The sequence below is a fragment of the Cimex lectularius genome, unplaced genomic scaffold (genome assembly GCF_000648675.2).
Source record: "Cimex lectularius strain Harlan isolate CLEC.00 unplaced genomic scaffold, Clec_2.1 scaffold114, whole genome shotgun sequence".
NCBI lineage: Eukaryota > Metazoa > Arthropoda > Insecta > Hemiptera > Cimicidae > Cimex > Cimex lectularius.
This window is the reverse complement of record NW_019392782.1, coordinates 820,001-841,680: the sequence shown is the minus strand read 5'-3', so window position 1 is coordinate 841,680 and position 21,680 is coordinate 820,001. Positions and strand designations below refer to the sequence as shown.

Here is a 21,680-nt window from a genome sequence, read left to right as displayed (position 1 = left end):
AGCACATACTTATACAATGAATCTCTTTCCTATTGCACCAGTGGTTTGACCAGTCTTGGTGAGGTTTGTTTCATAATAAGTTTACTGTGTTTAGCGCCGCTAGAGTTTATCCACTTATCCTTTTGTTTTATTTGGATCCATTTTGTGATAGAGGATTCTGTATATGTTTTTGTCATCGAAGTACAGATTCGGTGCCGATGTGCGGCCTTACAGATATTCCTCTGGTAAGCGTGTCTGCTTTTTCGTTACCCCAAATTCCTTTTTGCCCTGGCAACCAAGATATCATCTGGTTGTTGTGTTCCCCAGGTTTTGGAGATTGTAGATGCTTTCCGACTAGTTTTGATGTGATGCTTTTACATGCTAATGCTTTAATAGCTGCTTGGCTATCAGATCTTATGAGGATTTTTTGCCAGTGTTACCTGTAACCGCTTATAATCTATACGAAGTGGGGCGCTTATGGGCAGACAAACAGTTGAGGTCATTGCCGGCCGTCCGGTTGTTTTCATCCGCTTTCTCTTCTATCGAGCCCGGTTTGTTTTAAACTGCAGCCTTTTGAGCATCTCGACCTGGTTACAGACTCTATGCTTTTAAATGTATACTATGTCGATATCCTAAAATCCTTCTTGTTTTGCTTCAGGTTGTCAAATACAGGATAGAAACAAAACATACAATACATATATATATCACCACGAACATAGATGTCTGGTCAAATTTACTCCCCAATAGTACTCGATATTCCTCAGAGAGCGGTTAAACAACCCCTTCCTTTCACTCTGATATATTATATTCAATCCAATAAATTAACGTTTAGTAGTTTTAACACACACGTTATAATACATATATGTTATCTCTGTAGCTGGAGTTATCCGAACAGCTATCGTTGAGCGCTGCCCTGCCCCGCTACTAGTACAGGTCAAATATGGTATGCTTTCCCGTATACTAGGTCGTCCTGAAAAGAACAATGAGGATCTTTATCGCCCACACCAAGTCTATTGGATTTTATCGGGCGTTTTGATTCTCAAGATGAGAGCTGACGCACCTCCGCATACGACAGAAGTGTGTTACTGACGCAGCGTTGGTGTAGAGGCAGCTCAGGCCCGAGGGACCAAGACAACCTCGCTCCTCGCTTGCCCATTCCAAGTGGTCGGGTCCGCATTAAGTATCGAACCGTATGCCGCGCACAAGGGGCTACCTAAGCCGAAATACATCAGCCTGGTCTCCCGCGCTCTCCCTAGATAGAGAAGGCCACTATTTCCCAGAGAATTGGGGCTTCTTTAGCGTAGAAACTACCGGATCCGCTCCGGCCGCGGTTTCGTTTAAAGTGGAATTGCTAACCATCCTCTAGAGGAGATAGTCTACGGTAAAAGCCTCCAATCGAGCTCAGCCTACACCTTCGTGCAAAGCATACTCGAGTAGGAGCAACCAATTGACTACTCGATCCCATCCGCCACTACTCACGCATTCGAGGGACTTAGCAGCATATTCATAGCGTCCTCAACGCTTATACGCAGCCGTCCGATGCGCCGTAACCCGTGGGGCCGGGTGTATAACGGTGATCAAACGCAAGTTTCGTGCGAAGGTCACACGAAGGTGACAGATAGAAGACAGCCTCTTCTCTAAGTTCCCGTCAGGGGCGTCACTACGAACCACTACGACTCCATTCCCAATGTAACAGGGGCTGAACCTTCGAACATTTCTGTTACCCCATTGTACAGATGGTTATGCACCCTCCCCCGTCTATGCAGACAGGATCTGGTACCCTAACCCTGGTGTGCCTTTGAGAGGTTGCCACGCCCTCAGCGCTGCACCATTATTTTGCCCCCGGACACTCCCCTTGTAACCAATGGTTGGGAGGGGTCACAGGGAAGAATGAAGGAACCTGGAGTGAGAGAGGTAGGTGAATGAGGACACGAGGTACACCTTTCTTGGGCCCCGAGCCTTAACCACTTTGTACCACCCGTATGAATGATGTGCTAAAATATCGGCTACATGTATCAAGCTTTCCGCAATTAAAAAAGTGCTCTACCGTTATTTGCCCTTGCATTACGGGCACCAACGCGGTACTTTTTTGGCCGGAAAATGCCCATGCGTTATTCTTATAATCGTATAATGAAAAATCGATAAAGAAAGGTTGCTTATAACGCTATGACATAATTAATACGTAGTTAAAACAACAATAATTCACTAAAATTAAAAATTTCGCCTAAATCCTCTGAAACGAACGAAACGAAATTTTTGTATCCACTCGAATAGGGATAAAATAAAAATCTTTGATTGATGGGATTTTACTTTTAAAGCGTTAAAAGCCTCCCAAATGGTTTTCCACGGGTCGGGCAAATCCGTTTCACATTTGGTTTCATTTTTATTGATCGATTTCTAAAAAGCTTCGCTGATGTTATATTTGTAAGTATTTACGCAAATAATGCTACGTTTGGCACAGAGATTATTAATTTATTGATTCATCGAAGCATTTGATCGCTGGTATGCATTGTAATTATAGCAGGAAATTGAAAATTAACTACCATTATATTACATAATGAATAGTTCCATGTGTAATATATCGTTGTATAAACAAACATGAATGGAATATTCTTGCACAATAATTAAATATTCTTTTTATCTAAGGTTTTTGGTTGAGATGAAAAATAAAAAGAATAATTAATTATAAAATATAATACGGTCAATTATGACCACTAAGCAAGTATGGAAGGATAAGTAATATTATATTAATTTGAATTATATTTATTCAATCGATTTATAATAAATTTTCAATTTTTTTTCGTCCTTTCTAAATCGAGGTTTTATTTCTATCTTAGTTCAATAGAAATCAAATCGACGTTGATTTTCATGATGTAATTGTGCTAGTTGGCTCGGATCCACAAGAGATCAAGGGTGAAATGCGAACCATCCCCTCTAAAACTTTATTTGTCGAGATTAGATGTATATAATGAAAGAACAACGGTTCGTACAGCCCTTATCATTCTCTCTTATCCTCTTTTGGAATCGTGTCAAAACACATCAAACCTTTGTTCTAATTAGGGGAGGTAAAACTTTGATTTATAAGGAAAAAAACGAAAAATGCCTGCTGTGTTCAGTTTTCAATTTATGTTTCAACGTGTTATTTTTTCGAGTGGGCTTTATACATTAATTATAAAATCAATATCTAGGTGACGTGTCTGTGCGACTAATTATAAGTAAACTTCGGGTCCTTTCGACCTAAATTCTCAATGACCCCAGGGTATTGAATAAATAAACAGTGTCTCGCTCCTCTTCTGCTCTCTGCTGCATTTGTTATGAAAGAAAAATACCACCATGTCTTCTCCTTTGCTCTGATGTAGGACGTTGCTGTAGGAAGTGTATTTATGAAGCGAGTTATGAAGAACGTGAAATTTCTCGTGAAATAATAGCGCACTCTGCAATTTACTTTGACCCAAGCGAAAAGGCCATAAGGAAAACTGACAGGGCAATAAAAAAATTAACTGGAAAACTATGAAAATTTACATCGGCCATTTTATCATGCATTTATTATGACAAGATGCAAATCCCGCATAAAATAACTGTTTGAATGATTTATTAATGTATTTTTTAAAGAGAAATCCAACCTATATAGATTATTCTTTGTTCTCTCCCTCTCTCTCTTTTTTCNCCCGATATATATATGTCTTTTTCTCTCTCTTCCTCACTCTCTCGCTCTCTCTCACTCTCACACTCTCTCTCTCTCTATCTCTCTCTTTTTCTTTCTCTTTCTCTCTCTTTCTCCTCCTAATATTTAAATCAGCGTATATTATAAATAAAGTGTTTCAATTCAATTTTCCCCTTATACATATATTTCTTATTTTACTACCGAACTCTCTTTTGCATTTGGGTTCTTTTATATTATCTCAGAAAAACTATCATTTTGTTCTATTCTTTCCCTAACTTTTAAATATATTCTCGTCTACTTTTGCTACTTTCTGTTTTTCTATATCTGTTCTGCATTCATTTAATGCTATCTGTCTCCTCTCGCTTTGTTTTCTGACTTTTATCTCTGTCTCTTTTTTTTCTATTCTAATATAAGATTTTTTATTTTTATTTATTTTATTAATATTTATTTACATTTTAGTCTGTCTGTCTCTCGTTCGGGCATATTCTTTCTTTATTCTCCCTTTTTGTTCTTTTGTCTAACGCATTTCACTATCTCTTTTTATATCTTTCTTACCATTTCACTACAGATCTCACTATTCGAATCGCGTCCGTCTATTTGTCTCACTATCACTACAATTTTGCTTTACTTTTTTATCTAATTTTTTCACTTGCTCGATTCTATTTCTGCCATTTTCCACTTTTTCTCTATCGGCTTTCTCTCTCTCTTTCTCTCTCTCTCTCTCTCACTCTCTCTCTCTCTCTCTCTCTCTCTCCTCTTACGTCTTACTCTCCTACTACTGTTCTGGAAACCTTTTCTGTTTCACGATATTTTTCTCTCATCCATTATTTAATTTATCTGTCGATCTTCTTCTTACCAATATTCAAAAATGTTACTCAAACTATCGACAATTTGTTAACGTACTGTCAGTAATATGACCAAACTAAAAAAATTAGGAAAATAATTTTATTTCTAAATTAAATTGTTTAAATAACAAAAACTTTAACAATCAAAATAAAAGTTACACTTATATTCATTCTTGACCCCTTAATAGCAGTTAAATATTTTACATGATTACGGTTTAACTTAGCAAAAATGAATCATATCACTCATGATTTACAGAAATATAGAATAATATAAAATTAACATATTTATTTTAAATATATTTAAGTGTGTGGTGATAAATTAGCTTTATGACTGGTAAAAAAGTAAATATTTTGGATCAATCGTGAAAAATCTCTTAGGTTTATGTGCTTCCGATTAAAATTGCCGTGACCTTAAAAACATAAAAATTTCTCATGCGTATAATCCTTTAGCAAATTAAATATAAGTACGATAGCTTTGTTAGACAAGTTGCAAAACGGATGGGGCATAACTTTCTCCGGCTACAATCAATTGCGGTATGATGTAAAGTTGACGCGTCATCCATCATAAGCGGAACGGAGGGCCGGGAATGCAAAAAGGTCTCGCCTTACGGACTCCCGTGGGACAACTTGTTGATCGGTAATGGCAAAATGGAACTGTATGTCGGAAAGAATGCAATCCGATGACATCACGACCTTGTATGTGCATTTTTTTAAATAGTAATACGAATTTACATGTATTTTTATTGCTCTATTTTTTCTACAGTATAGTGAAGTAAATTTTATATGCAATGTTTAAACAACTCAGCGTATCGAGGTTTTCACTCGAAATTATATAATTTATTATTTCAATTAGGAGTTGTTTCTACTTTATATGGGAATATGTACTACAGTGTAGGTTTTTTAATTTTTCAGGTCGAACTCGAAGGTTTGACAGGAGAAATCCGGTTCAGCGAAGACGGCCGTCGTCAAAATTACACACTGCACGTCGTCGAAATGACCGTCAACAGCGCCATGGTCAAGGTGAGCCGATAGATTTTTTCCTAAAACATTTACAAAAAAGTGTAGACGTCTTTTGTTCGCTTTGGGCCTATCCATAATATTTTAATGTTCCACGTTTATGGCTCAACTGGCGGATGATGGCTGCCCCTTCAACTTTCACCAGTATTGGAAGTGCTCTGAAAGGAGAGGCTTAAATATTTATGGGACCAATTCGCTGATACACCCTTTCTGGATAAATATAGTCTTTTAATATTGAATACCTGAGGAACGCTCTTTACCCTTGGCTTTTGAAACGCCAGCACACATTTTGTTTTAAATTTTCCATCCAATCAACCCAATTGAAAAAATCAATAACAAATTCTGAAACAAACTTCCACAGAATGAATTTTCACATTGAATTCACTCGTCATTATTGACAATAAATAATTATTCAGAAATCGTGAGATGCGGGTTGTGTGATGTAGGTTTCAGAAAAACATTTTCTTCATCGTGCCTACGTTTCGATCTTTATTGAGATCATCTTCAGAGCCTGGGTCTTACAAATACACACATTGTTTACATATAACAAATACATTTAGGATGTGGAAAAGTGAATTTATACAGTGCAAAATTCACTTTTCCACATCCTAAATGTATTTGTTAAACGTAAACAAGGTTTGTAAATCCCAGGCCCTGAAGATGATCTCAATAAAGATGGAAACGTTGGCACGATAAAGAAAATGTTTTTCTGAAACCTACATCACACCAGACCGCATCTCATGATTTCTGAATAATTATCGATTAACGGTCACTAATCACCACACATTGACAATAAATCAAATTTATTAGGATAATGTCAAAGATATAATATGTATGTATATACAATATAGCAATTTTTAACAGAAAATATAAACTCCAATTAATTAAGGTTTTTACGATAGTTGAGATAAAAAAGTCAGTATCACGACCGGGATTTGAACCACGACCTTCGGCTAGATACGCCGCTACTCTACCACTTGAGCTATCGTGATTTTTCGCCGAGAATCAAATAGATTACACGACATTTGAAAAATCGCGAAAAGGAGGGAAAATTAAAAAGGTGTGGTTGAGGTGGGAAGTTAGTTTATTATTTTGTATGGAATATTATCTAATATCTTTAAGTTGGTAATAATTTTAACTTGTAGAAACCAATACGATTAATTATGTGTGAATCTAGAACAAATACGTTGACAAATCTTTATTTTTTGAGGTTTAAAAGTTTAACTATTGCATTCACTAGGAAAATTCAAAAGGTGGGGTTGAGATGGGAAGTTAGTGTCCGAGAGGATCGAAGTCACGATAGCTCTAGTGGTGGAGTGGTGGAATAGGGGCGTATCTATCAGAAGGTCGTAGGTTCGAATCCCGCTCTTGACACTGACTTTTTTATCTCAATTAAAAACCTCAATTCATTGAAATATATTAATTGGTCAAGGGTACCACGGAACTAGTGAATTTAATAAACTCCAATGTTACTTGCATCTATTTGTAATTACAATAGAAACTTTAATTTTTTACATATTTTACCTAATAGCCTACAAAACATTACGAACTTTAATTATTGAACTCTTGACCTCTGACTAATTGTAATGAAATAGGGAGGGGCTGATGGCGAAGTAACTTCTCCATCGCCTCTCCGGTTGTGTCTATGACGGATATTTTACGGCCGATGGCGGAAATTTTATAAAAATTTAGATTAGTTTAGTATAGGGATCGAGTACTCCATCCACCAAACAGTATGAGTGCGATCAATGTAGTCAAGGTATGAATTTATTGGTATGATTGTGTGTCAAGTGTATAGCGGTATTTTGCTAATGTTTCGGGGCAGAAATGACCAAGTTGTTGGAGGACCCTCTTAAAAAAACTTGTAATGAAAATACGAAAGAGGCCGCCGGAAAGCACTTCCCATCATGTTCGATCAGCTGATTTTCGCCTAATAGTTCCAATATTGTAAAAGGAGAACGGAGAAACCGCTAGGTTTGAAAAACATAAATAATCCTACGAAACTATGGCTGGTTAAGAAAGACTTAAGTCCATGTTTCACGGAGAGCGGGTGGAAAACTGTACTGTACTGACAAGGTTACGCATAAGTCATACAGGAATTACTCACGGGCAACTTCTGACAGAAAAAGGACCGCGTAGGTGCCGGTTATGGCAAGGAAAAATAACTGTCGATCACATTTTATAATTGCAGAAGGCTTGACCTGTGCGTAGTCGTGAGGCAAGGCAGCGGGCAGATCGCTGTTCGGGGTATAAGGCGTTCTAAACGAATTTAGTGTTAGTGTGTGTACGTATTGTGTCTGTGTAGTACTAATCTATTGGGGTGAATAATTTATTAGCGTGAGAGAACGGGGTTGTTAATCCCGCATCGAGAAATATCGAGTAATCTGGATCTAGGGAGTAAAGTAGCTTAGGTAAGAATGGAGTGGGTCCAACCTCACTCCGAGAAATAATGAGCCGAGTTTTTCCGTGATGGGGTGTGACGTTTTGGTGATTCCTGGGTAGGACGCCTGGGTACTCAAAGACCAGGTGTCTTCCATGGTATCGCAAGGACGAATATTATATAACCCCGGATTTTGGTGCCGGGGTTGTCTTCGGCTATGCTCGTCCAGTGGGTGATGCGCAGATATGTCGGTAAAAAAATTTTGTTTTTGTTTTTTTTAGTTGCCAACCTGTGGTATAAAAAGCAGAGAGTCTGTAACCAGATCAAGCAATTGGCTGAGCACGGCAAAATACGCTTCACAGACCTAAAAAAAAGGAAAATGCGCACAGTGCTGGCGATGACCTCAGCGTCTTATGTGCCGATAAACTCCCACAGTGAAAATATGCAAAGTTCACTAGTTTTCGTAGTTCGCTTGACCAATTAATATCTTTCAAATAATTTAGGTTTTTAGTTGAGATAAAGTTCGAGTGGATCCAAGTCACGATAGCTCATGTGGGAGAGTAGAGTGCGGTATCTAGCCGAAGGTCCGAATCCCGCTCGTTACGCTGACTTTTTTATCTCAACTAAAAACATTAATTAATTGAAAGATATTGCTAAATTTTAAAAATGAGTTGTCGAACTATAGAGGTATATCTTGTCTAGATGTAGTATCAACAATATATTTCAGTTTAATTCCTAATGGAATAGAGACATTTCTTAATGAAAAGAATCTAATAAGTGAGTGTCAAATCGGATTTCGAAAGAACTATTCTTCGTCTTCATCATTCTTCATCAATGTTTTAAATATTAAATTCAATCAGCTTAAGGATCGATTGTTTCTCTGTAGAACTAAAACCTGCATTTTATTTAGTGGACCGGAATGGAGAACTCTTCAAATTGAGTAAATGGGGTTTTTCCAGTAAACTTCTTTGTATCCTTTGTTTTCATTTTCCGGTTATTTATTCTTGGGTACGAGGTCAAAAAGGTTCAATTTGAATTTACACGGCGGTCAGCTTAGACCAATGTTGACCAATTTTCTCTCTTTTTGGATGACCTGTCCTCCGTCTTAGAAAGTAATATAAGTATCCGACGCTTAAAATCAAAATTTTTATTTTCGCGGACGATATAATAATATTGGCAGATAGTGTATAAGGTCTACAGAAAACACAAATATTCTGGAACTGTGAAAAGCGGAAACTTACCGTCAATCTTTAAAAATAAGGTAAAACTTCTTTAGAAAAAAAATTTTAAGGAAAAAGGAAAGAGATTGTAACTGAATATAAGTATCTGGGTATATTAACCCCTCTTTTATCCTTGTTCTCAGACATTAAAGCAAAAGCTTCCATTGCTAAAAAATTTTTAAACAAAATCTGATCACACCTGATTTAACAAAATGTAATCCCCCTTAAAACTATGGTTTCCATTTTTAAAGCGGTATGTAAGGATTTATCGTTTTACTGGGGTCAGACTTGGAGCTTTCAATGTTTCCCTGCTGGAGAATCCCTTGTCATTTCACTATTTTGGATATGTAATGAAATCAATGGAAGCTCATGAAGGAAAATTTTCTAGGATTACAGCGGTTGAGGAAATTAATCGCAAAGTCTTTTGATGCGCTTTTCCGGAAGCAAAAGTAGTATCGCTGAATTTAGATATCATGTAACCTTGTAGAACTCATTTACTTTTTCTGTTAAACAAAATCAATGCCTAACATCGGGTGGATTATTTAGAAAATACCCGGTCTATTGAACACGTTAAAATTTACAAAGGACTTAAACAGGATTCGGCAACTGTTGACTTACAGAAATACAATTATAAAGATCTAACCTGAGAGAATTCCGATGGTTTTTAAAATCAGCTGCGGTCCTATATTTGAAGTCAGCATAATGGATCGCGACGGAGACTCAGGGAAGTGTAATATTTGCAATTCGCGTGATGTTGCGAACATATTTCGCTTCGTGGCCCAGTGTTCAATATCGAATGAGATACGCTTTTAATATTTTGGTGCGGTTGTGTTGGAAAAAGAAAAATTCCTTCAAATATTGAATTGATTAGATACTCATATCCTGGAGCGGTATGCCTGGCATGCTTGGAAAAACCGGTCATGTGTTAAATTTCACATCAATTTTAGTTTCATATTGATGTACATGTTTCCTATTTTACTTGAGTTGCCCTTGTATTTTTAGTTAGTATACGAGCAATTTCATTTTAATTTGTATACAATTAATTAAGGTTTTTAGTTGAGATGAAAAAGACAGTGTCATCAGCGTGATTCGAACCCACGATCTTCGGCTAGATACGCTGCTGCTCTACCACTTGACCTATCGTGATTTCGATCCACTCGGGCACTAATTTCCCATCTCAACCGCACCTTTTTGAAATTTTCCTTCTTTTTGCCATTTTTCCCCGGTACTTTATAAGTATATTTAACTTAGCAGAAAGCGGTGAAAATTTAATATATTAAGTAGTGAAATAAGTTCGTTTTTAGCAATTCTATTTTATTCTTCTTGTGGTTCTAAGCAATTTATCTATTATTGTTTCCATTCTGTAAAAAGTGATCAGCTAATTTTTTTTTCCATTCGAGTTCTTCGATCGAAATTTTCTTCGAGAACTAATATTTGTAATAAATGTTTAGCTTACATTAAAAAAGGAAAAAAGTGGATTTTTGTCATGTAATAGTTTTTTATTTCTGCAAAGGGTAAAGAATCCATTATAAGCATTTCGCTTCAAGCAAAACTTTGACATGGAATATGCTACAAATATGGGATCAGTTTGAGAAAAAATGTCTAATTCTAAATAAGCCGCAAAAGTGTATTCAAGACTAGTTGTATTAAATTCACTAATTTCGTGGTCCGCTTGACCAATAAATATATTACAATTATTTAAGGTTTTTAGTTGAGATAAAAAAGTCAACGGCACGAGCGGGATTCGAACCCACGATCTTCGGCTTGATACGCCGTTGCTCTACCACTTGAGCTATCGTAACCTCGATCCACTCGGGCACTAACTTCCCATCTCAACCCCACCTTTTGAATTTTCCCTCCTTTTTGCCATTTTTGCAACCTCGCTCTTGCCATTGACTATTTTATCTCAACTGAAAACCTTAATTAATTGTAAGATATTAATCGGTCAAGCGGACCACGAAATTAGTGAATTGAATTAATTGCTATATTTTTATTTCATTTGTTATTATTTTTTAAATTATATATTTTTTTTAAATCAGATCATTTCAAAGAAGAGTAATTATTTATAAATCTTGAGATGCGGTCTGGTGTGATGTAGGTTCCAGAAAAACATTTTCTTTATCGTGCCAACGTTTCGTTCTTTATTGAGTTCATCTTCACGGCTCAAAGTGTTTGTTTTCTGCGTGTAAGTTTATGATAGTTTTTACTCTCAACACGACACGCAAGAATGGCAAGTTACACAGAAGACAAACACTTTGAGCGCTGAAGATGATCTCAATAAAAATCGAAACGTTGGCACGATAAAGAAAATATTTTTCTGAAACCAACATCACACCAGACCGCATGTCAAGATTTCTGAATATTTATCGACTAACAGTCACTACTCACCACACATAAAGAAGAGTAATTTATTTTGGCAACAACCTCCAGCAGCGGATGTTTTACCCATGCTGTAATTTTTATGTCAGGTATTTCTGTGTTGTGTATACATTTATCTATAAAAATATTTCTATCTATTTCTCTATCTACTTAATGAAAATATTAAACTATATTATTGAAATTAAAATAGGAAAATCTACGCACATAATTACTGTAGAAAAAAGATTCATTATTTAATCACATAAAACACATTAATATTCATTACATTCACTATTTTTCGTGGTCCGCTTGACCAAATAATATCATCCAATTAATTAAGGTTTTAAGTTGAGATAAAAAGTCAGTGTCACGAGCGGGATTCGACTCCCACGACCTTCCCTTGATACGCCGTTACTCTACCACTTTTCCATTTTCAAAAAGGAGGGAAAATTCGAAAGGTGGGGTTGAGATGGGAAGTTAGTGCCCGAAAAGATCGAAGTCACGATCGCTCAAGTCGAAGAGCAGATTGAACTTGAGTACAAGCAATTTGAACCAGTGAACTTTTTTATCTCAACTTAAAACCTTAATTAATTGGATAATATTCATTAAAATTCTTTGATTTTTTATTATGTAATTTTAGTAAAATATATATTTAATCAATTTAATAAAAATTGAAGGATGCGGCTACAACAAGATCAACGAATTGAATGAAACTTTATTTACGGAAATTCAAAAAACATTGCATTCGTATAAATTTTTTTAGCCATAAAAATATATGTATATTACTGAATTAGGCGTTAGAAGTTTGGTTGTAAAATTTTAACATGTACTCAGGTTGAATTTTGACAGATAATGTTTGTTTTCATGAAGGATCTACCTTGCGATAGACCATTATGATGTAATCTGATTATTCGGCATCCTCCTTGGTCATTTTTGTCGAGACATATTTATTTGTCTTTGCTTGTTACTTTTACCAACATCCATTGATCTCATGTGTAACTTGTACTTTCTAGATCTTTTATAGATGGATACCAATGTTAGGAATAACTGAAACATAAAATGAAACTTGAATAAAAATAACTCACGGCACTCTCAACACGACACGCAAGAAGGGCACAATTGCACAGAAGACAGACATTTTGAGCCCTGAAGATGATCTCAATAAAGATCGAAACGTTGGCACGATAAAGAAAATGTTTTTATGAAACCTACATCTCACCAGACCGCATCTCACGATTTCTAAGTAATTAAAAATAACTCATTTCAAATTAAGAAATTACCACTACAGAAGAGTAAAAGCCTAATACCTTGGTTGTAAAATTGTATAAAACGTACGCATTACTTTTTGATAGTTCTCTTGGAAGAGTAAAACCAACTTGAACGAATTTATTAAATTGGATTAATTAAAATCGAATGAATTGTACTTTTCCTCCGCATCGGTGTAATATATGTAGAAACGACTGAACTAGTCGGCAAAATGTATTGATAGGATTGACCCTAGGGTTGATGCCAAGGGCAAAGAGGGGTGATCTTGATAAAATAGTTCCAAATCTTTCCAGGCTGGCTCGGGGCCAATGATTCGGGCGGCTGTTGGGGCCGTGGAGCGCCGCAGGCTCCGAGCTGAATCAGTTTTTAACCAGCTCCTTCTCGTTCCCCCTTATCAATCACCCTTCGTCTAACCTTTCAGGCTCGTTTCCGAGTCACACGGAAAATAAATCTAAGTCAATAATGGGTTAGCGTTTATCAAGTACCCTAAAGAGGGGAATCCTTCAAATGGGGATGAACTACTTAGCTATTTATTTGGTAATTTTTTGACAATTGTATCAATTAAGTATTGGGAAGTATTTAAAAAATGTATTCTTATTGTTCTTAAAGCCTTTTCCTATCCTTCCCCTCCTACAGTAGATAGAAAGGCCAAAGAAGAGAAAGTTGATTTTTTAAAATTAAAACTATTTAATCTAGTAGGGTTCTTCCTGCTATTTATCCATTTTGATCAATTTTTCCAAAATTTTATTTAGTTACAAAATTGCTAATCCAATTCTTTCACGTACTAGAGTTCGGTGTACCAGAGTCAAAAAGACTCAGAGCATGATGTTTTTTCCCTTGGTATTTAGGCAAGCCAAAAACTGTAGTGAAAAGGAGAATTCCAAATGAGCTGGATAAATGTGCTTAGTGTTGGGAGGAAAAACGGCTTGCGATTCGCTACATGGAAAAGAGCAGAATTACCGAAAGATGGATTAACTCCCGTCTCGTTATGAACCTTGATTCCTGTTAAAATATTATAAAATATTACACAAAATCAAATGTCTTATTTAATCTTAATGTCCTGAGTTAATAACAAACAAAATTAAAAGGCAAAATAAATTATAGTCGAGGTTTCAACTTAAATATTACGTTTTTCGTCAAATTAACACTTCTAAACTATAAATTGATCGTTTATCAACTTTAAATTAATGTTTTTAATATTAAATAACTCTTTTTATCATGAATCAACCTTTTCTAATTTCAAATTAACGCTGTTTTTACAGAAAAACTTTTTGATTCCAATTTAACGATTTTTAACTTCAAATTAACTTTTTTCAAACTAAAATTAACTATTTATAATTTCAACAACTTTTATTTCCATAATATTCTTTTTTATTTCAAACTAACTTTTTTTCAGACAAACTTTTTGATTTTAATTTAACGATTTTTAATTTCAAATTAACTTTTTCAATTTAAAATTAGCTATTTATAATGTCAACAACTTTTATTTGCGTAATATGCTTTTTTATTTCGAATTAACGCTTTCTAATATCAAATTAACTCTTTTTTTCAGAAAAACTTTTTGATTTCAGTTTAACGATTTTTAAATTCTAATTAACTTTTTTCAATTTAAAATTAACTATTTATAATTTCAACAACTTTTATTTGCATAATATTCTTTATTATTTCAAATTAACGCTTTCTAATTTCAAATTAAGCTATTTTTAATTTTAAATGAATCATTTTTAACTACAAAAACCCTTTTATGATTTGAAATTAAGATTTATTTAATTTTAAATTAACACTTTTTTATGGTTGTGAAAATGTATAACTAATTATAAAATTATAACATATAACATTACAATATAATACAAAAATTATTCTTTTAATTTGAATTTTTTTTAAATATCCAGTTTAATTCCATTCACTAGTTTTAGTGTTCCGCTTGACCAATTAACATCTTTCAATTAAAAAATAATTTATCCCAACTAAAAACCTTAATTGATCTACTTTAATTTTTTCTTATATTACCTATTCGTCTTTTAATTTGGTTTTTAAGAGACCAATTATTTTTAATTTAGAAATATTTAATTAATAATAAAATAATCATTTATAGTTAATTATATATCATTTTTCAATTTTAATTTAATTATCATATCGCCCTATAAAAGCCCAGTTATTTTCAATTCTAAAAAAAAAAAAAAACAGATATACAACAATTTTACTTAAAGGGTTTTATTTACAATCTCGCATGTTTTTATGTCATTAAAAAAGTGGTTAATTTGTAAAAACGGGTTATAAAAGTAGTTTTAAAGGAATAATATAAAATTGAAAAGGTCAATTTGACGTGAAAAAGGGTTAATTTAAAATTGAAGAAGGTTAACGTGATGTTAAAATGGGTTTATTGGAAGATAAAAAGCGATAATTTGAAATTAAAAAAGTTATTTTGAAAGGATGAATTTTAAATTAAAAAAATGTATTTGTAGTTCGTAAGGGTTAGTTTGAAATTAAAATATTAAATTGAAGTTAAAAATGGGTAATTTCAAATAAAACACATTAATTTAAAATTAAAATGTGTTAATTTGAAATTAAAAAGTTCTATTTTGAAGTGAAAAGCAGGTAATTTCTCGGAAAAAAGCTATACCCAATATTTGAATATATTTTAAAATTAGTATAACTATGTGGCGTAAACAGCTGAAAGTTTGAAATGTGACTAGGTTTTTTAATTTAATATCAATAAAAACAAGCAAATAATATTTCATTGTAAATTAGTACAACTAATACGGTTAATTAAGGTTTTTAGTTGAGATAAAAAAGTCAATGGTACGATCTGGATTCGAACCCACGATCTTCGGCTAGATACGCCGCTGCTATACCACTTGAGCTACCGTGACCTCGATCCACTCGGACACTAACTTCCCATCTCAACCTCACTTTTTGAATTTTTTCTCCTTTCTGCCATATTTTTTATCTCAACTAAAAACCTTAATTAATTGTAATATATTAATTGATCAAGCAGATTACGAAATTAGTGAATTTAATGAATTAAAACGAAGTATACTCTTCGTGGCCATTTCATTTGTCGTCGAGAATCCAATCGGATTACACGACAATTGAAAAATGGCAAAAAGGAGGGAAAATGCAAAAGGTGCGGTTGAGATGGGAAGTTAGTGTCCGAGTGGATCGAGGTCACGTTAGCTCAAGTGGTTTAGCTGCGGCGTATCTAGCCGAAGATCGTGGGTTCCAATCCCGCTCGTGCCATTGAATTTTTTATCTCAACTAAAAACAATTAATTGTAATATATTAATTGGTCAAGCGGACCACGAAATTAGTGAATTTAATACAACTACTCTTGAACACACTTTTGCGGCTCATTTAGACTTAGACATTTTTTCTCAGACTGACCCATATTTGTAGCATATTCCATGTCAATGTTTTGCTTGAAGTGAACTGTTTATAATGGATTCTTTACCCTTTGCAGAAATAAAAAAATATTACATGACAAAAATCTTCTTTTTTACTTTTTTAAAAGTGAGCTAAACATTTATTACAAATATTAGTTTTCGAAGAAAATTTCGATCGAAGAACTCGAATGAAAAAAAATTTAGCTGATCACTATTTACAGAATTTAAACAATAATATATAAATTGCTTAGAACCACAAGAAGGATAAAATAGAATTGTTGAAAACGAACTTATTTCACTGCTTAATATATTAAATTTTTACCGCTTTCTGCTAAGTTAAATATAATTATAAAGTACTGTCAAAAAATGGCAAAAAGAAGGAAAATTTCAAAAAGGTGCGATTGAGATGGGAAATTAGTGCCCGAGGGGATCGAAGTCCCGATAGCTCAAGTGGTAGAGTAGCGGCGTATCACGCCGAAGATCGTGGGTTTGAATCACGCTGATGACACTGTCTTTTTCATCTCAACTAAAAACCTTAACTAATTGACTTATAATGTACCTTGGTTTGATGTCTAAAAAAAGTAACTTTGGACAAAAGCCACATGTTCAATCGTTTCAAACCTTGTCCTAACCTTGTCATCCTCGAACGACCAGACGATTAAATCAAGTGTGATTCTAATCAACTGATTAAATAATTTTCCCTCATGGAAGCCGGTTGTTCGACCGGCTGAAACTTTCTCTTCGTGCAAATCCAATACTTCTTTGTTTAGTATTTCACGAAAGCTTTTGTGTAGCCGGCGGCCAACGGGATCAACAACCTCAAACTGAGACCATTATGTTGGCGTTGTGGCGAACATTAGTTGACAGGGCGAGGGTGAAGGATCAGAGGATCCCACTTCTTCCAGTGGGAATGATTGATTTTATTGTCGCGGTGCCCTACCCCTAATGGCGCTAAAGGTCTCCCCCTGCCAAATTGCCAGATCCTTCTTAAGGTATAATGGTGTTCTCAGTGCCTTTACCGGGATTTCATCGTTTAAAGATCTTCTGACTGTATTGACTTCTTACAAGCAACACTGTCATTTTATTCCCATGATATAAAATACTACAAACGACTTATAGACCAACAAAATATCTAAATAATCTTTTTTTAAACATAATGGTTGAAAAAAACGACCTTAAGTTGACCTACCTAAACGAGCATAATAATTTCTTATTACTTTAAAATCGAATCATTCTTATAACGTTTTTTTCATGAGACATGTGAACTTTTCCGCCTGGAGAAACTTGACTGTAAGAGCCTGCTTGTTTTTTCCGCTCTTCTGACATTCTGACAACATAGTAATATTCAAAGCACCTTTTTGACCCATAACAAATAAAATTCATTGTCAAATTGCTCAGTACTTGACTTTTGAATTTCCCTGATATGATTTGTTTAAATAAATATTTTATTGCTGTCTGCAATTTAAAAGTGCATGTACTTATATATGTATTTATGAAGATTCTGGTTTTCTTCGTTTTCTTCTCCTTGTTTTCTTTTATGAATTGCTAAATCTTTGGTGTTTTTAGATCAGTTTATTATACAACAATTAACACCATTATTTGAATGGTGGAAGAGTGACTGTGGAATATGGTAAATTTTTTAATAATTGGGATTTTAAAGTAGTTGTGAAGGATATTGTTAGAGACAATAGGGTGTATTTACAATGGTTTTAACGACTTTGGATTGAAATGATTGAAAAGTTTTCTATTTGAACGAAACCTTGGTTTAGTGGTTCCTTAAAGTTTTATACGGTACGTACAAACGGTTGTAATAAAGCTTTCTTCACGGAAGTTTTCCATCTTTCATCCAATCCCTACGTCCAAAAATGCATCATATTACATCCAATTCTCGGTAAAACTCATGTTGTCATTAATTGATGGATAAAGAAGAAAAACAAAAAATCAAATGAAAAGAAAAACTCATGTTTTTACGGTGTATTATATGAACTAGTGTAAATCATTCACAGTAGGCTCAGGTTAAGGTCTCAAATGCAAAGCAGAAGAACGACTGTGCCTCTAGAAAATGTAGAAATACGATTAAAAACTTGGAAAAACGAGAAAATCAGGAAAAACCTTGGACAGGAATATTTGCCGGGGAAAACGAAAGATGCTCACAGGTCGAGGTTTATACAATAAATTCGCTAATTTCGTGGTCCGCTTGACCAATTAATATATTACAGTTAATTAACGTTTTTAGTTGAGGTAAAAAAGTCAATGGCACGAGCGGGATTTGAACCCACGATCTTCGGTTTGATCCGCCGCTCCTCTAACCACTTGAGCTATCGTGACCTCGATCCACTCGGACACTAACTTCCCTTCTCAACCCCACCTTTTGAATTTTCCCTCCTTTTTGCCATTTTTCAAATGTCGTGTAATCTGATTGGATTCTCGACGACAAATGAAATGGCCACGGAGTAATTTAGTGAAGTATACTTCATTTTAAATCATTAAATTCACTAATTTCGTGGTCCGAAGTATTTTTCGTAATCTGATTCTAGTTCAAATGAATTCAATATTAAGACCATATTGACAATAGAATCTTTAAAATCTGCCTTTTAATATTTGAATGTTCAAATTAGTAATTTATAAAATTGGTGAAAATTTTTGCAGGTGGCAGAATGGACGGACGAAGCTGGATTTCAACCTGTCGCCGCTAAGTACGAAAGACTAAAACCACAAAGTAACATAGAAAGGAATAGGACTTACGTCGTCACAACAATTGTGGTAAGTAAATAACCTTAAAAAATATAACATACCAATGCAAAATCGCCTAAACTCTTAACATTCAATAAAACATGTGGTTTAAAGAATGCTGCAGCGTTGGTGGGCTGGATCGGCAGAGTCTCATTTATAGCACTGTTGATAGGTTGCCCTCGGNGTTGAGATGGGAAGTTAGTGCCCGAGTGGATCGAGGTCACGATAGCTCAAGTGGTAGAGCAGCGGCGTATCTAGCCGAAGATCGTGGGTTCGAATCCCGCTCGAGGCATTGACTTTTTTATCTCAACTAAAAACAATTAATTGTAATATATTAATTGGTTAAGCGGACCACGAAATTAGTGAATTTAATACAACTACTCTCGAATACACTTTTGTGGCTCATTTAGACTTAGACATTTTTTCTCAGACTGATCCCATATTTGTAGCATATTCCATGTCAATGTTTTGCTTGAAGCGAACCGTTTATAATGGATTCTTTACCCTTTGCAGAAATAAAAAAATATTACATGACAAAAATCCTCTTTTTTCCTTTTTTAAAAGTAAGCTAAACATTTATTACAAATATTAGTTCTCGAAGAAAATTTCGATCGAAGAACTCGAATGAAAAAAAAATTTAGCTGATCACTTTTTACAGAATTTAAACAATAATATATAAATTGCTTAGAACCACAAGAAGAATAAAATAGAATTGCTGAAAACGAACTTATTTCACTGCTTAATATATTAAATTTTTACCGCTTTCTGCTAAGTTAAATATAATTATAAAGTACTGTCGAAAAATGGCAAAAAGAAGGAAAATTTCAAAAAGGTGCGATTGAGATGGGAAATTAGTTCACTAGTTTTAGTAGTTCGCTTTACCAATTAATATTTTTCAATTAATTTAGGTTTTTAGTTGAGATAAAGTTCGAGTGGATCCAAGTCACGATAGCTCAAGTGGTAGAGTAGCGGCGTATCACGCCGAAGATCGTGGGTTCGAATCCCGCTCGTGACACTGACTTTTTTATCTCAACTTAAAACCTTAACTAATTGACTTATAATGTACCTTGGTTTGATGTCTAAAAAAAGTAACTTTGGACAAAAGCCACATGTTCAATCGTTTCAAACCTTNTCAGGTTAAGGTCTCAAATGCAAAGCAGAAGAACGACTGTGCCTCTAGAAAATGTAGAAATAGGATTAAAAACTTGGAAAAACGAGAAAATCAGGAAAAACCTTGGACAGGAATATTTGCCGGGGAAAACGAAAGATGCTCACAGGTCGAGGTTTATACAATAAATTCGCTAATTTCGTGGTCCGCTTGACCAATTAATATATTACAGTTAATTAACGTTTTTAGTTGAGGTAAAAAAGTCAATGGCACGAGCGGGATTTGAACCCACGATCTTCGGTTTGATCCGCCGCTCCTCTAACCACTTGAGCTATCGTGACCTCGATCCACTCGGACACTAACTTCCCTTCTCAACCCCACCTTTTGAATTTTCCCTCCTTTTTGCCATTTTTCAAATGTCGTGTAATCTGATTGGATTCTCGACGACAAATGAAATGGCCACGGAGTAATTTAGTGAAGTATACTTCATTTTAAATCATTAAATTCACTAATTTCGTGGTCCGAAGTATTTTTCGTAATCTGATTCTAGTTCAAATGAATTCAATATTAAGACCATATTGACAATAGAATCTTTAAAATCTGCCTTTTAATATTTGAATGTTCAAATTAGTAATTTATAAAATTGGTGAAAATTTTTGCAGGTGGCAGAATGGACGGACGAAGCTGGATTTCAACCTGTCGCCGCTAAGTACGAAAGGCTAAAACCACAAAGTAACATAGAAAGGAATAGGACTTACGTCGTCACAACAATTGTGGTAAGTAAATAACGTTAAAAAATATAACATGACAAAGCAAAACCGCCTAAACTCTTAACATGCAATAAAAACATGTGGTTTAAATAATGCTGCAGCGTTGGTGGGCTGGATCGGCAGAGTCTCATTTATAGCACTGTTGATAGGTTGCCCTCGGGGTATCTGACCAGAATAAAAAGAGTCATCCTCACTCGATTAAGGATGGGTCGTACGGGGTTAATACATGAATATTTAATTTTGGGTCAGTGACCATGTAGAGAAACGTTTTTCGGTATGTTCACCTAACTGAGGGTGCAATAGAGAGTGCGTAAGAATACCACCAAATATGGGAATTGTTCTTAAACATTTATATGAATCGCTTGTTCCGATTCTAGGAAGAAACAGAGTAGTTTGCTTGTATATAGTGCGGATATTATTGTGTACCCTCAGGTGTATGAAGAATGAATGTATTTATTAGAGTGAATGTATTTGTTAGAGTGAATGGAAGTATTGAGAGAAAATGACTTTATTATGGAACTAGAGTCCCCTAAGAATGCCAAAAAGTTCAGAACTTTATTTACAAATCTGGCACTTGAATTAATAAATTTTGACGCAAATATAAAGTAAAATAAATTGAACTAAATCACATAACGCAAAATATAAAAAATACTGAGTAATAGGTGTAAAGGGTGATGGTGGAATATTGAGTACTCAATCTCAACGTGGACTCAAGATTCCTAGTGGACGGTAAATAAATAAAAAAGAATGTATTTAAGATTGAGTGAGAGCGTGAATGGGTTTGGAATTAGAAACAGATTGTATTGGGCGCTGGAATGACCTAGCCGTTGATAGCTCCTGGAGTTTGCTCGGTTGTCGGACGGATAAGACCGAGGTCTGACCTAACTACCAACCAAGGAGTAGGTGATTTTCGAAGAGTGCCGGTTATTTATTGTAAATTACAAAACTTGAATTGCC

The 21,680-nt window shown here is 34.7% G+C and overlaps 1 protein-coding gene across 1 annotated transcript in view; it reads left to right on the top strand.

The window, feature by feature from the left end:
• Window positions 1-21,680, top strand: part of LOC106666197 (glutamate receptor 1) — a 127,508-nt gene that overhangs the window by 45,809 nt on the left and 60,019 nt on the right. Inside the window, exons 5-6 of the mRNA XM_024227765.1 lie at window positions 5,401-5,508; window positions 18,762-18,875. Of these exons, the coding sequence (XP_024083533.1) occupies window positions 5,401-5,508; window positions 18,762-18,875 (222 nt within the window). The remainder of the gene's footprint in view (window positions 1-5,400; window positions 5,509-18,761; window positions 18,876-21,680) is intronic.